Source organism: Pocillopora verrucosa, chromosome 13 (assembly GCF_036669915.1).
Source record: "Pocillopora verrucosa isolate sample1 chromosome 13, ASM3666991v2, whole genome shotgun sequence".
In the NCBI taxonomy this organism is placed as follows: Eukaryota; Metazoa; Cnidaria; class Anthozoa; order Scleractinia; family Pocilloporidae; genus Pocillopora; species Pocillopora verrucosa.
The window spans coordinates 158304-173261 of record NC_089324.1 but is presented as its reverse complement, the minus strand read 5'-3'; the positions used below and the strand labels follow the sequence as shown (position 1 = coordinate 173261).

General features: G+C 40.2%; 2 protein-coding genes across 4 annotated transcripts; both read right to left on the bottom strand.

Annotated features, from left to right (window-relative positions):
* Window positions 1-64: 64 nt before the first annotated feature.
* On the bottom strand, window positions 65-3875 carry LOC136277689 (2-hydroxyacylsphingosine 1-beta-galactosyltransferase-like). 2 transcript variants are annotated; one of them, XM_066160175.1, is made up of 5 exons: window positions 3827-3875; window positions 2152-2761; window positions 1577-1786; window positions 842-1130; window positions 65-199 (listed from the first exon to the last, which is right to left on the bottom strand). In XM_066160175.1, the coding sequence occupies exons 1-5, from the start codon at window positions 3845-3847 to the stop codon at window positions 85-87; spliced, it is 1245 nt and encodes a 414-aa protein (XP_066016272.1). In that variant the 5' UTR covers window positions 3848-3875; the 3' UTR covers window positions 65-84. The 2 variants fall into 2 exon arrangements, with proteins under 2 accessions (XP_066016272.1, XP_066016271.1); XM_066160174.1 differs by lacking the exon at window positions 3827-3875 and adding an exon at window positions 3554-3790.
* A 1143-nt stretch (window positions 3876-5018) lies between these two features.
* LOC131768373 (2-hydroxyacylsphingosine 1-beta-galactosyltransferase-like) lies at window positions 5019-14931 on the bottom strand. 2 transcript variants are annotated; one of them, XR_010715970.1, is made up of 8 exons: window positions 13989-14931; window positions 13418-13541; window positions 10912-13327; window positions 9486-10095; window positions 8678-8887; window positions 7929-8217; window positions 5730-7334; window positions 5019-5531 (listed from the first exon to the last, which is right to left on the bottom strand). XR_010715970.1 is itself a non-coding variant. In XM_066160172.1 (7 exons), exons 3-7 carry the CDS (start codon window positions 11068-11070, stop codon window positions 7052-7054), a joined length of 1551 nt encoding a protein of 516 aa, XP_066016269.1. In that variant the 5' UTR covers window positions 11071-13327; window positions 13418-13541; window positions 13989-14931; the 3' UTR covers window positions 5019-7051. The 2 variants fall into 2 exon arrangements, 1 of the variants encoding a protein (XP_066016269.1); XM_066160172.1 differs by having other exon boundaries at window positions 5019-7334.
* Between the last annotated feature and the right edge of the window lie 27 nt (window positions 14932-14958).

The window sequence follows — 14958 nt, the reverse complement described above, 5'->3', positions numbered from 1 at the left end:
TATGACGTCACAATGCTTGCGATGTACTTCTAAGTTATGAATAAAACAACACAGCTGTCTTGACCATCGCGTGATACTTCGTAGTTACAATAGTTGTAACAGTCTGTGTACATACTCTATCCAGTCCCCAGCTTTCTCCAGGGGGGTCCTTGGATTGTCTTTCATAAGACGAGAAATGCGTTTGGCTTCTCTCTTGAATCTGACACAAATAAGAATAGCAACATTGAACAATGCCAATTACAACAATACCAATTAACATAAGAATTTTGCAACTGCACAATTCTATATAGCTAGGAATTTATTAATACAACAAGTTCATAATTTGAAGGGAAAAGCAGTTTTGTGGACAAAAGATGTGGATGTCATAATTATATTTAAATAGTATTTAAAATATGTCTTGAAGCCTTTGTTAGGTTGCTTTTCCTGGTGCAAGTGCAAACACAATTTTGATTCCAGCTTAAAGCCATTCTCTAAGGTCTTTATAAGCTTATGAAATTACAGAGTTCACCATAGAAGTTTGCATTTCATTGCTGATAGTGAAAAGCGACCATTGAGAACTACAGGTATTTCTAACTCAACCCATTCATTCCCAAGATCTCACTAGCAATTCTCCTTGCTGTCTGCCATACAACTCTTTTGATGTTGAGGACAGGATTAAATTTGTCTGACGAGTGCGTAAGCACGAAACTCAGAGTTTTAGGGAATCATGCGTGTTTCATTTTGGTCATTTTGAACTGTATTTTGCTCTACACTCATGTGTATTGAGCACTTTCCAACAGCATTTGCTTCAATTTCCCACAATTAATAAATTATATATATATATATATATATATGAATATACCTTGGTTCATCAATAACATGCTGAATTGCCTCTGAGAGTTGTTTAGCATTCATAATTTTGTAATCTAAAACTGTTGCTATTCCAAAGTGTTCTGCCTTCCTGGCATTAGGGAATTGGTCTGCATACAATGGCACAGCCACCACAGGCACCCCATGATATGCTGACTCATAAAGGCTGTTGTGTCCCACATGAGATACAAAAGCTTTGATATCCTTGTGAACCAACAGATCATTCTGAGGTATCCAGCTCATTACTTTTATATTTTTATTGAGAGATGGGGGTATGTAGCCTGAAATAATAATTGTATCACAACAATTATACCTTTTAGTAATAAAAGATATCAAAAAAATAATTTCCATATCCTTGTCACAAAAATTCTGTTGACTCTGTGATGATTAACTGTAATTTATAACTCCACATCACTGCAAAAGAAGCTAAAAAAGAGGACTCATTTTCAAGCTCTCCCTATCCATTCTCTAAATGCATGATCAACTTGTTCAATGACACAAAATCTTTGACACACTCTGCCATGCAAGAGGTAGTGCCCTTTTGGGTGTAAAGTCTGTATATTTTCCGGTTGTTGAAAAGTCCCATGGTGCTATCCACTAGATAAATTTCTATCTGGTGGATAACCACATACATTTTGCTATCACCTATCTACTGGATAGTGTTATCTGCCCCTTTTCCAACTGGGCCCAGATCTATCCCTTTGTAAAGTTACTTAGGGTTACATACCCTTCAGTTTCCATATGACGTTCTGCTTCACCTTTCCAAAACCTTCTGCCAAGACATCGATCTTCTCCTTAGCTATGATTGTTTGTACATATGACGCAAAAGAGGCAATAATGAACCCATGTCCCCCTGAACTGTCGATAAAATCTTTCAATTCAGGGGGGAGTGTATTAGGATCCCCTTTTGCAGAAATGGCACCCACCATAATTTGACCTGCAAGAAGACAAACAGATAAGCTGTTAATGCTACCTGGTTCATCCTACTAATAATATAGGAGAGGGGGTGAGGTTGAGATACCTCATTACCTATACTTTTTCCTCTCCCCCCCCCAACTTCTGCACTTTTGACACCAATTCCCCCCCCCCCTTGGCCAAGACACTACAGATAAATGATAACTAGCCTACCATTGATTGGATTACTTAACAAATCAATGCCAACATCTAAGCAGCCTCATGCTCATCTACCTCCCCCCCCCCCCCATCCAACATTAACCCTACTTGTTATCAGTTGACTGCTGTTTGGTTAGGGGAGGGGTAAGTATTCAGTTGCTCAGATCCTCTTCACTTATTTTGGCAAACCTGGCAAAAGAGGCTGTGGATACTCCAGTGCAAAATCAGCAAGAAACAGCACCAGCTCAGCAGTGCCAGCAGCTTCTTGGTAGCTCTTCCCAGGAGTGATGTTGTATTCCTCTTTCAGAGAACCCATGTACCTGGCAATTAAAACTTGTTCTGCAGACTGTGTGAGCTTATATGTACCAAAGTTCATAAGACGCTGTAAAAATGTCATTTCACTTGTAAATAAAGTCATTGGTGCAGGAATGTATGATACTGGGTGGGGAATATTATGGGCAAAAGTTCCTGGACCATTTGGAGGACCAGAAAATATGATTACTTTTGGAATGCCAAGAAGCTCAGAGACCAAAACAGCACAGAAGGAAAAACTCTCATAAACTATCAAGTCAAAATTTTTTAGTTCTTGAAGTAGCACTGTGTCATTCAGCATGTATTCACAATTGACTCTTTGCATTTCATGTAAGCGATTTATTGTCTTCCACATTTTGCCTTCCATGGCTGTAATCGCTGTATTCTCTGTATCTTTTTCATCGTATGGAGTCAGGAATGTCCTGTGGGGAATTTTCTGCTCATTACTTGGTGGTGCATCACGAACCGCTGGTCGAACAAGCACCACCTACATCAGAAAGGAAGAAAAAGTAATTATACTGTATAAGAAAACTAAAAAAAAACTTTGCAAAGTATTCAACCTCTACTTGAAAAAAAATTACAGTGCTCCGAACATCTACTCATGTAATCATTCAAGAAGGAAAAAAAGGGCTAAAAAATTAAAAAAAAAACAAACAACAAAACAGAAATAGAGAAATCACTTAATAAGTTGCATGTTGCAAAGTAACTCCCACCACTAATGGCATAGTAGGTGGTAGTTGCCAGTGCGTGAAGGCTCGTTTGAGTTTTTGGAGACGTTTAATAGCCCAGTAAATCAGCGAGGCAAGGGAAACGAGGTAAAACGCAAGAGAATGGCCTGATGATAAAACTATCGTCACCTCTAAATTAGCGCGGCAGCACGTGCCTCAACTAGTCTCATTGATAACCTCAAGCTCCTAGGGCGTAGGCTTTATGTCTGGCATATGAGAAATCTGCGTTAATTTAACGGGTTGAGCCATGGACCTTTGCTCTGAAGCCGATGGAGAGAGTGTGCACACTGAAGGAAAATTAATAGGCGCGAAAATTTCTAAGACGAGGTGTGATCGCCATGTTCCTTTGGTTGCGGGCCAAAACGGTAAGTCACGAGATCCGAGATTTCCCTCGCCCTGCAAAAGAATCGGCATTTCAAATGCAAAACGTTACAGAATGCGAAATAGGGAGCATTCTCCCAGATAAAAATTACCTTAAGTAAGCGGTACACGCCGGTTTCAAGGATTTATTTACGGTAGTTAGGACCGCATCTAGTGCGAAAGACTCTCACCTCGTGACCTCGGGAGAACAACTCCTCCATAACCTTTTTGATCGTAAAATAATGGGATCCCGAATAAAATCCGCTAAAACCTGCAATTCTGGCCGAAAATGATAAGTCCATCGATAATATAACCGAAGAAAGAAGTAAAAACGATTTTATCTCGGCCATCTTCGAGGGTGAGGCGAGGGGGCGCGGGGAATGGGGGGAGGGGGAAAGAAAGAATATTGAGTCGATAGCGCAGTGCCTTTCTGTATCTTCTCCCCCTCATAACCCTCTACTCACTAGTAATGCAACTTTGTCCATATACTTCAGCCCCGCAAATGGTTCCCAACTGAAAATGATCCCTTAAATTAAACTCTGACTGATCCCGAACCGCTCACGCAACCCACTTAAAAATTCTGGAATGGCATGGATAGAGGTGGTGAACAGAGGAACACGTAGTAGCATGTGACGTCAACTATCATTTTTTGCTGCGCTTTTGGCAAACATGAGCACAACGACAAAAAAAAGTGATGAAAAGGCAGTCGGCATTCAACAACTTTCAAACTTATGAAAACTGTATGAAGGAAAGGTGTCTGAAACAATTTTTTTAAATAGTCTATACAGTCCTGCCTTTCTTCCTTTCCTCGATCTTCAGAACTAGTGGGTCTTAATTAACATACCTGTAAAAATTTATATTTAATTCATGAATGGGTGAGCTTACAGAAGGAAATTATGGGTTGAAAGCCCTGACCTGGTGCAGAAACAGGAATTTTTGGTGGGAGAGTGGACAGAAACTTTTATTGATCAGCTTGGTAGTTTATTAACTTTTCTAGAAGGCCAATCTAAGTCAATTAACAAACAATAATGAGAAGTAGGAATGTAGGCTAGTTCTTGGACAATAATGATTATTTGACTGGGAAGTAAATTGTAGAATATTCAAAAACTGAACCAAGATATACTCATATGAGAGTTTTAGATAGTGCCATGTAAGGTGTACATGAAAATTGCCTAACATCACATTTCATGAAATAACATTGAAATCCACATATGTCAGCAAGGTACTCACCCACAAGCGCTGATTGGTTTGTTTGCATGGGATTTCAAGTTTCTCATTTTGTTGCTTTGGGTAGCTTTCATGGCAAACCCTTCTGTTCTTCTGGCTGATGCCAGTTCCATAAGTTAAAATTTCCTGAGGTAATTTCCCGCAATGAAAATCAGTCACACCTGCATACTGAAGTTTCGCATGGACTGTCATCAAGTCTCGTGTCCTCATATACCCTAAGTGGCACAGCATTACCAATGATTTTCACCCTTACTAACCCTTAACTCCCATGAGTGACCAAGACAGAATTTCTCCTTACAATATCAATACAATAACAACCAGGTAAGTGACGAGAATAAAGAAAAATATCAATTTGGGGTTAATTAGTTGATCCAATACTAAATTCTCAAAAGTAACATCATAAGAATTATATGGTTGACAGTAAGGAGAATGACAAATTTGATCTGGGAGTTAAAGAGTTAAGCGGTTGTGATCACCTTTGACTGAGTCCCAACAGCCTGTTTGTATTGTCTTCACCTATGCCAGGTGGTCACATCAAATGGAACCACCCAAATAAAACTAAGAATAATTTCTAAAGTAAAATTTATATATTTTGTATTTTATTTCCCAGAATCAACATTAGTACTTTGAGTTCAATGTCCTCAACGCATTGCAGATTATCTTTCTTCTTAGGACTGTTAGGACAAATATTATGCACAAACATCACACAAGTCATTTGCTATTTAATGTCCTCGAGGTCCAACTGTACCATAATAAATCGTGGGCGGTACGGAAAAATTAAACGGACTGTATGCTGTCACTGTGTTAACAACAAAATAATTAAATAAATTGATTGGACTCAAGGCAAGATCTTGAAACAACATTGACACTGACTGCAACAGTTGGAAAGTTCTATCTTAATGCGGTTGGCGATGCTGAAGTGCCATCTAGGAATTTACAAACCTGTAATGTAATCAGGAAGATTAGATAATTCACACTTGTCCTCATACACTGATAGTCATCTCTGTAAGAGTCTCGTAAGATTTCGCAAAATCAAGGTTTACTGTACTGATTCACAAAGCTGTGTCGTACAAGTATTGAAAAGAACTGCTCAATGATCTTTTCACGAAAATAAAACAAACTATTGACCTCATAACATACCTCCTCAACTGTTGCAGCCATTGTCGTCTCGTCCGCAGAAACAACGTGCGTGACAGCCGGTCACGTGCGACCCAACAAGTTTCCCACTCATCGCGCGATATTTTTATTTCATCGCGTGATAAATAGAGAATAATACATGGGCGCACGTAGATTGGAATTTCTCTTTGAATGTTTAACTCGAGTCGAACACGAGAAGAGAAATTTCATGTCTACAAGTAACCATGTATTATTTTGTTTATCATATAAACACAATAGCCCTTTACTGACAAGAAAAGTCAACTTTATTATTAAATGAAAGTTGTCGACTTTTGCTTTCAGCCGCGAGAAATGCCATTACCAAAGCCACTGAATACGTAAATTTCAGTTTTTCTTTCCGCATTTTGGTTTTCCTTCCCTTCTGGCAAAGTTTGAACGTCACTGTTTGTAAGCGATACGGATTTTTCAGTGTTTTAGCAGCCATTCTCCGCACAAATCCCGACAAGCGACCTTGGATTGAGAATGGTGAAAGCTTCGCTGTTCATTCAAGCCTGGCCGAGTGGCGCGAAAGGCAACAGACGCATCAGCTGCTGATTGGCGATATCAAACACTCGTGAAAAAAAAATACACGATATATTTTCACGAGTGTTGTTGCTACTCTTCTCAGAGCTTTTCATATAAACCATAGTTTATATGAAAAATCTCATTTATCGCGTGGTAAGATTGAATTAAGAAATGGGATAGCTTGTTCTCTAGGGCAACCGTATATTTGCGTTATTTTAAGTAATTTAAACTTATTTATGAGGATTTATCAGTGCGTGTTTCTGTTGCGTGGTTTGGGGTCAGAATTGCGAGATCTGCAAAGATTTACCACCACAACGAAACTTGTGCGCCACATAGAAGAAATAGTAAGATAATCTGCAAAATTACAAAGGACAACACCCTCGCCTCCCCTCTTTAAAGGAGATACGAGAGGACAAAAAAAATGGCTATTTTGGTATCATCAACACGGTAGTACTCGAACGTGGCAACGACTTAAATATTACGTGACGCCCAAATTTTTGTACGTGGTGCGTGAACTTTGTGAAAAAGCCAGGTAAGGTGAGATTTAAGGTTTTCCCTCGTAAATTCTTGAGGCGTGAAGTATTGTTGCAGGTGCACGTGACTCGTTTTTTCATTTTTTTTTTTAATTTTGTGTGTGAAACAAGATCATGATCAAGATGTTGGCTATGATGATTTCATACGATTTGTATTTGCTTGGAATTTTTTGAAGGTGTCTCTTTGTTGTCATAACAATAAAAATTAAGCATTGAGTGACATCCTTAAGAACAATGATTATTGCATGCCTACTCCTTTTTAGTTTTTGTAGTACCATTTTTACAACACGCTTTGCATAAACACCTGCATGTGTACCTAATCACCATGACAACTAATGTTACTATAGCGACAAGGAAAGCTATGACGTCAAGTAAGTAGTACTGGAACCAAGGGATGTTAAACACTTGAGCTCTGAGGTGTTGGGCTCCACCATGTCTGTGTACATACTCTATCCAGTCCCCAGCTTTCTCCAGGGGGGTCCTTGGATTGTCTTTCATAAGACGAGAAATGCGTTTGGCTTCTCTCTTGAATCTGACACAAATAAGAATAGCAACATTTAACAATGCCAATTACAACAATACAAATTAACATAAGAATTTTGCCACTGCATGATTCTACATAGCAAGGAATATATTAATACTACGAGTTAATAACTTGAAGGGAAAGGGAATTTCATGGACAAAAGGTGTGGATGTCAGAACTGTATGTAAATATTATTCAAAACATGTGTCTTGTAGCCTTTGTTAGGCTGCTTTTTCTGGCACAAGCCCAAACACAATTTTGATTCCAGTTGTTAAGCCTTTCTCTAAGGTCTCTATAAGTTTATTAAATTACTGAGTTCACCATAAAAGTTGGCATTTCATTGCTGGTAATGAAGAGCAACTATCAAGAACTACAGGTATTGTTACCTTAACAGGTTCATTCCCAAGATCTCATTAGTAATTCTCTTTACTCTCTGCCATAAAATTGTTATGATGTTAGTTTGGAGAATTTGGATTGGATCAAATGATAATCCCCTTGTTGATGTTTTTCTTTGTTCTCATCAAGAAGGAATAATTCTGTCTTGGTTACTCATGAGTAAGGGTTAACAGTTCAGAGGAAAGTGAAATCACTCTATAAATATACCTTGGTTCATCAATAACATGTTGAATTGCCTCTGAAAGTTCTTCAGCATTCATGGTTTTGTGATCTAAAACTTTTGCTAGTCCAAAGTGTTCTGCCTTCCTGGCATTAGAAAATTGGTCTGTACACAAGGGCACAGCCACCACAGGCACCCCATGATATGCTGACTCATAAAGGCTGTTGTGTCCCACATGAGATACAAAAGCTTTGATATCCTTGTGAGCCAACAGATCACTCTGAGGTATCCAGCTCATTACTCTTATGTTTTGCCTGAGAGATGAGAGTATGTAGCCTGAAATAATAATTATCACAACAATTATATCTTTTAGTAATATAAGATATCAAACAAATGACTTCCATACCCTATTCACAAAAATTCTGTTGACAGACAGTAGTGACAATTAACTGAAATTTATAACCACAACTCCACATCATTGCAAAAGAAGCCAAAAAAGAGGATTCATTTTCAAGCTCTCCCTATCCATTCTATAAATGCGTGATCAACTTGATCAATGACACAAAATCTTTGACATACTTTGCCATGCAAGAGGTAGTTGCACCCTTTTGGGTGTAGAATGTACAGACTTGCCGGTTGTTGAAAGGTTGCATGGCGCTACTCACTAGATAAATTTCTATCTGGTGGACAACCCTATACATTTTGCTATCACTTGTCCATTGGATACCGTTATCTGCCCCTTTTCCAACTGGGCCCAGATCTATCCCTTTGGAAAGTTACTTTAGGTTACATTAACCTTTCAGTTTCCATATGACTTTCTGCTTCACCTTTCCAAAAGCTTCAGCCAAGACATCGATCTTCTCCTTAGCTATGATTGTTTGCGCATATGACCCAAAAGAGGCAATGACAAACCCATGCCCCCCTGCACTGTCAATAAAATCTTTTAATTCAGGGGGGAGTGTTTCAGGATCTGCTTTTGCAGAAATGGCTCCCACCATAATTTGACCTGTAAGAAGACAAACAGATATACAGTTTGTGCTGACTGGTTCATTCTTAGAAATATGTGGGGGAGGGGGTGAGGTTGAAGATTCCTCGATACCTATACATTACCCTACTCCCCCACCTTCTGCACTTTTGAAACCAGTCTCTCTCCTTTGGCCAGAACACTACAGACAAATGATAATTAGCCTACCATTAGATCTAGACAATACTCCCTGTTTGATAATTTTCAAAATCTAAATTAACCATCTGCTGGATTTCAGTACCAAAGGCCCAGGATCCAGATCTGGTCATGCACAGGAATTTTGAATAGAAAAAATTCATGTATCAACTTATCTTAACTCAATATTTCAAATCTCAGCCTAACTTGGCTTCCTGTAAAATTCTCATATCATGAATGAAATCACATGACACATTTAAAACCATTGCCAACTCTAAGCTCTCTTAATTATGAGAGTGATATTAATACTAACATTTAAGCAGCCACACACTTACCCCTCCCCTGACCCAACATTTAACCCAACTTGTTATCAGTTGATTGTTGTTTGGTCAGGCAAGGGGTAAGTGCTCAGTTGCTCAGAGCCTTTTCCACTTATTTGACAAACCTGGCAAAAGAGGCTGTGGATACTCCAGTGCAAAATCAGCAAGAAACAGCACCAGCTCAGCAGTGCCAGCAGCTTCTTGGTAGCTCTTCCCAGGAGTGATGTTGTATTCCTCTTTCAGAGAACCCATATACCTGGCAATTAAAACTTGTTCTGCAGACTGTATGAAGTTGTATGCTCCAAAGTTCACAAGACACTGTAAAAATGTCATTTCACTTGTAAATAAAGTCATTGGTGCTGGAATGTATGATACTGGGTGGGGAATATTATGGGCAAAAGTTCCTGGACCATTTGGAGGACCAGAAAATATGATTACTTTTGGAATGCCAAGAAGCTCAGAGACCAAAACAGCACAGAAGGAAAAACTCTCATAAACTATCAAGTCAAAGCTTTTCAGTTCTTGAAGTAGCACTGTGTCATTCAGCATGTATTCACAATTGACTCTTTGCATTTCATATAAGTTATTTATTGTCTTCCACAATTTGCCTTCCATGGCTGTTTTCACTTTATTCTCTGTATCTTTTTCGTCGTATGGTGTCAGGAATGTCCTTTGGGGAATTTTCTGCTCATTACTTGGTGGTGCATCACGAAGCACTGGTCGAACAAGCACCACCTACATCAGAAAAGAAGAAAAAGTATTATTATACTGTATAAGAAAACTAAATAAACTTTGTGAAGTATTCAACCTCCACTTGAAAAAAATTACGGCGCTCCGAACAACTACTCATGTGATCACTCAAGAAAAGACAAAAAGAACAGGGCTAAAAAAATAATAATAAAAACAAAACAAACAAAAATCGAGAAATCACTAAAGTTGAATGTTGCAAAGTAACTCCCTCGACAAATAGGCATGGTAGATGGTAGTTGCCAGTGCGTGTCTTTTTGTTTGAGTTTTTGGAGACGTTTCAAAAACTCAAACAAGCGTTCAAGCCTTTAGTGGGGCAAAGGAGATGAGGTAAAACGAAAGATAATGGCTTGGTGTTAAAACTATCGTCACGTCTTAATTAGCGCAGCAGCATGACACTGTTGCTCAACTAGTCGCATTGATAAAGAAGTTTCTGGGGCATACGTTTTATGTCTGCTTATCAGAAATCGACGTTAATTTTACAAGTTGAGCCGTGGACCCTTTGCTCTAAAGCCGATGAAGAGAGTGAGCACACTGAAGGAGAAATTAGTAGGCGCGAAGATTTTATGACGAGGTGTGATCGCCATGTTCTTTCGTTGCCGGCCAAAACGGCGAGTCACGAAATCCGAGATTTTGCTCGCCCTTCAGAGGAATCGGCGTTTCAAATGCAAAGTTTTACAGGTAGCGAAGTAGTGTGCATTCTCCCACGTGAAAAATTACCTTAAGTAAGCGATACACGCAGGTTTCAAGGATATATTTACTGCAGTTGGGACCGCAACTAATGTGAAAGAAGGAAACTCTCACCTCGTGACCTCGGGAGAACAACTCCTCCATGACCTTTTTGATCGTAAAATAATGAGATCCCGAAGAAGTTCCGCTAAGACCTGCGATTCTAGCCGAAAAGGATAATTCCATTGATATTATAACCGAAAAAAGAAGTAAGAACGATTTCACCTCGGCCATCTTGGAGGGTGGAAAAACTTGGAGAGGTGAGGGGACGCAGGGGCTGGGGTGGGGGGGGGGGGATAAAATTGTGGTGATAGCGCGTGCCTCCCTGTATCTTGCCCCCTCACAACTCCCCTCTCACTGGTAAGAAGGAAAGGTGTCTGATACAATTTTTTTAACAGTCTACACAGCCCTGCCTTTCTTCCTTTCCTCTTTAGAACTAGTGGGTCTTAATTAACATACCTTTGAAATCGATATGTAATTCATGAATGGGTAAGCTTACCGCAGGAATCAATGGGCTGAAAGCCCTGATCTGGTGCGGAACCAGGAATTTTTGATGGGCCCAGGCGAATGGGCAAATACTTTCATTGATCAGCACAGTAGTTTCTTAACTACACTAGCTAAAGGCCAATCTGAGGCAATATTTACAACCCTAAGTCGGAATGAAGGCTGGTTCTAAGACAAAAATGAATATTTTAATCGGGAGAAAATTGTAGAATATTTCAAAAAACCGAAATATACCCATACGAGTTCCAAATCGCGGCATTGCAAGTTATAAATGAAAAAAGCATATTGCCTAACGTCACATGTCTCACGAGATAACATATAAATCCACATATGTGATCAGCAACGTACTCACCGACAAGCGCTGATTGGTTCACTTGCATAGGATTTCACGTTTCCCATTTTGTTACTTTAGGGTAGCTTTCATGAGAAAACCTGTTGTTCTCGTGGCCGATACCAGCTCCAAAAGCTAAAATTCCCCCGAGGTAGTTTCCCACGATAAAAATCGGTCACCGCGATTGCAAATTTAAGTTCCCCGTGGGTGGACTGTCACCAAGTCTCGTTTCCTCGTACACCTTAAGCGACACCGCATATTAATCCTTACACCCTTAAGAGTGACTAGCATGTAATTTCTCCCTACAGTATTACCTCTGAATCATGCATGAAGGTCATGAGAATAAAGGAAATGATCACCAACTAAAGAACCTCTTGATTGGTAAACAAATTCTTCTTGTTAACACCTTAAAAATTGAATGGAGGACGGTAAGGAGAAGATGAATAATGATCTTAGGGCGTAACGGGTTAAGCGGTCGTGGTCACCCTTGACTGAGTCCCAACCGTCTGTTGCTGCGTATCGTCTTCAGCTATGCCGGGTGGTCACATAAAACGGAACCACCCAAATAAAACCAAGAATAATCTTAAAGTAAAGTTTACATATTTCATGTTTTATTTCCCGGAATCAATGTAAGTACTTTAAGTTCAATGTCCTTAACGCATCGCAGATTATCTTTCTTCTTAAGACTGTTAGGACAAATATTACGCTGGTTCAACTGTACAATACAAGTACTCAGCGAACGGTAATCTGCGATACTGTTCTGTTTTACGTTGTATCATCATTTTGTCGATGGTATTTATTAAAGAAGAACCAATGCATTATTTAGCTACATTAGTGAACAATTATGCCGTAAAATGGAGTTTTTTTCAATCGATACTCACACAATCGCACGCGCACGAAGTTGAGCGTAGTTTTTTAATGTTTTCTTCCAGCGCAAGCCGTCCCGTTAATTCTTATCGGTATATTAATGTACGCACGTAAGGACGGCCGTCTGTGAATAATTCATGATTGGGTGAGCTCCCCGCTAAGAACTAATGGACTGAAGGGCCTGGACAGGGCTGGAACTAGGACCTTTTGCTTTCAATAGAGCAGTTTATCAACTCTCCTTGAAAGCTATTCTGAGTTAATTTACAATCAGTAAGGTGAAAAGCTTGATTCAATAATCATTGAGAACGAATAGCCTAATTCATACAAAAAATTGATTCTAACTATCTCCTTAAAATATCTTTAAGCATATGTACTAGTTAACACTAGAAAGCTGCGGAGAGAAATATCGAAAACGAAAATACATCAGTTAGTAAACAGATATACAGTACATCCGAAACAATGCTGAAACAATGATGAAACCGATAAAAATTGCGTGACATATTGAGAAAGAGGCCATGGCGTGACACTGGCGTCACAGGCTCTGAGAAGGTAGCGTCACCACTGAGACGGACTCAACTGACCTTCATTCTAAAAAGCTCTCTGTTCTTGCTCTGGTGTGACGAGGAGCTGCTTGAGGTACCATCTCTCAGCAAGTGATCCCCCCTCCTGTGTGCTGTGGTATCTGCTGGAGCTGTGGTATAGGTAAGCGTTGGCCTTTCAGGGAGGGGTCTCCGGAGGTGTTGTAGGAGCCTTTGCTAATTTCTTTATTTTTGGTTTTGGTGGTGAATCCTGGAGGAATAAAAAGAAGAGTTGACTTCAGATTTCATTCTGAGTGGACAAGGAAGTAGTTGCCACAATCAAGTTGCTGTATTGCCTTACCTCGTCCATATCAACGTAGCTGTGAGCAGAAATACTTGTATGATCAGGTTCTGGGACAACATAAGGGTGCTCTTCCTCTGATGAGGGGCTGCTGTCCCAGCTTGGAACATCCCGCTGAGTTTTCCTACGAAAAGAAAGAAAGTTAAAAATGAGGATCACTGAGGAAGGGGGGGGGGGGGGGAATTTTCCATTAGACATTTTCAATTTTATTTCGTAGACGCTGTTGGGCGATAGTCGCCAGGAATAAAATTATGGTCGACAAAGAAAATAAAAGAAAACGATACATGGAAGAAGACATCTGGTGCACGGCTACTGACCAAGGGCCCGGGACACACTTTTAACTCTCTCATAAAAATTAAACGGCTCTAGCGATGTTACTTGCTGAAGAAAACAACAGAATCATTCTCCAATAGATGATTAACGCTTCCAAGACCTAGAAGTAACTAACTCGTCACAGTTATCGTATGACAGAAAACCCAGATACACAACAGTTCATTATTTGCCAAGGACTCCCGGTGGGCATTGAACAATAATAAAGCCACAGTTCTAACAAACGAGTAAGATTCCTTACCTGGTTAGGGCATGATAGTAGTAGACTTTTCCTTGGCTATCGGTAGCTGATTTCCAATGTGGAGGGAGATGCCCCGGTGGTTTGTGTTTCACAGGTGATGGCGTGCACGGTTCTGGATCTGAAGGAAAGCCCTCTCTGCATTCAAAGGCATCTGACATCGATGTCGTCACAGCTCCAGTTTGAACAGAGAGCGACCCCAACTCGGGGTGTGGTACACTTTCTGTTGGATCAGTCACCTGCTATAGAGGCCATGGTATATTTCCGGCTTAATTCCCCTGTTGAGCGGCCGCGATGTTGAGGTTTGGAGGGGGTGTATTAAACTGAAACTGATTCTGCTGTGGCGGAAAAGCAGCCTGGATGCTTTGAGGAAATTGCTGTTGAATAGGATTAGGGTTGGAGTGTGAAAACTGTGTTAGTGGTGGAGTCGTAACATTGGCTTGAAAAGGTGGCAGAGGAGGAAGCCGAGTGTAAGAGGGGGTAGGTTGACTAGGTGGAAAGAACTGTGATTGACTATTCTGAAGGGGTGGAGGAGGTACTTGCTGCGGTGGCGGTATAAGCGGATTTGGCTGTAGCTGCTGAGGTATCATTGGATGAGTCTGCGGACGGATATTAGGTGGTGGAACTTTGCGAAAAAATTCCATAGGTGACATATTAGGAGGAGGTACATTAAAGTTTGGTAGTGGTGGAGGATGTTGAGAGAAATTTCCCACAAAACTTCCTGAAACTATACTTTGTGGCCGTGGTCCTTGATCATGTCCAACTGCTGGTCCGCTTCTGCAGAAGAATTGGTTTCCCATTTAGAAAGTCGCAGGGGGATTTTGCGACTGACCTCTCCACTGGGTTGCCGTACCTTGCTGAGATCTTAAGTTTGTTTGAGGATTCACGTTAAAGTTCCCAGCGTTTTTATCTACCAATCCTTGAGGATTTCTTCCCTGTTGCTAGAATAAGTTCTGCAATTGATTCCATTTTT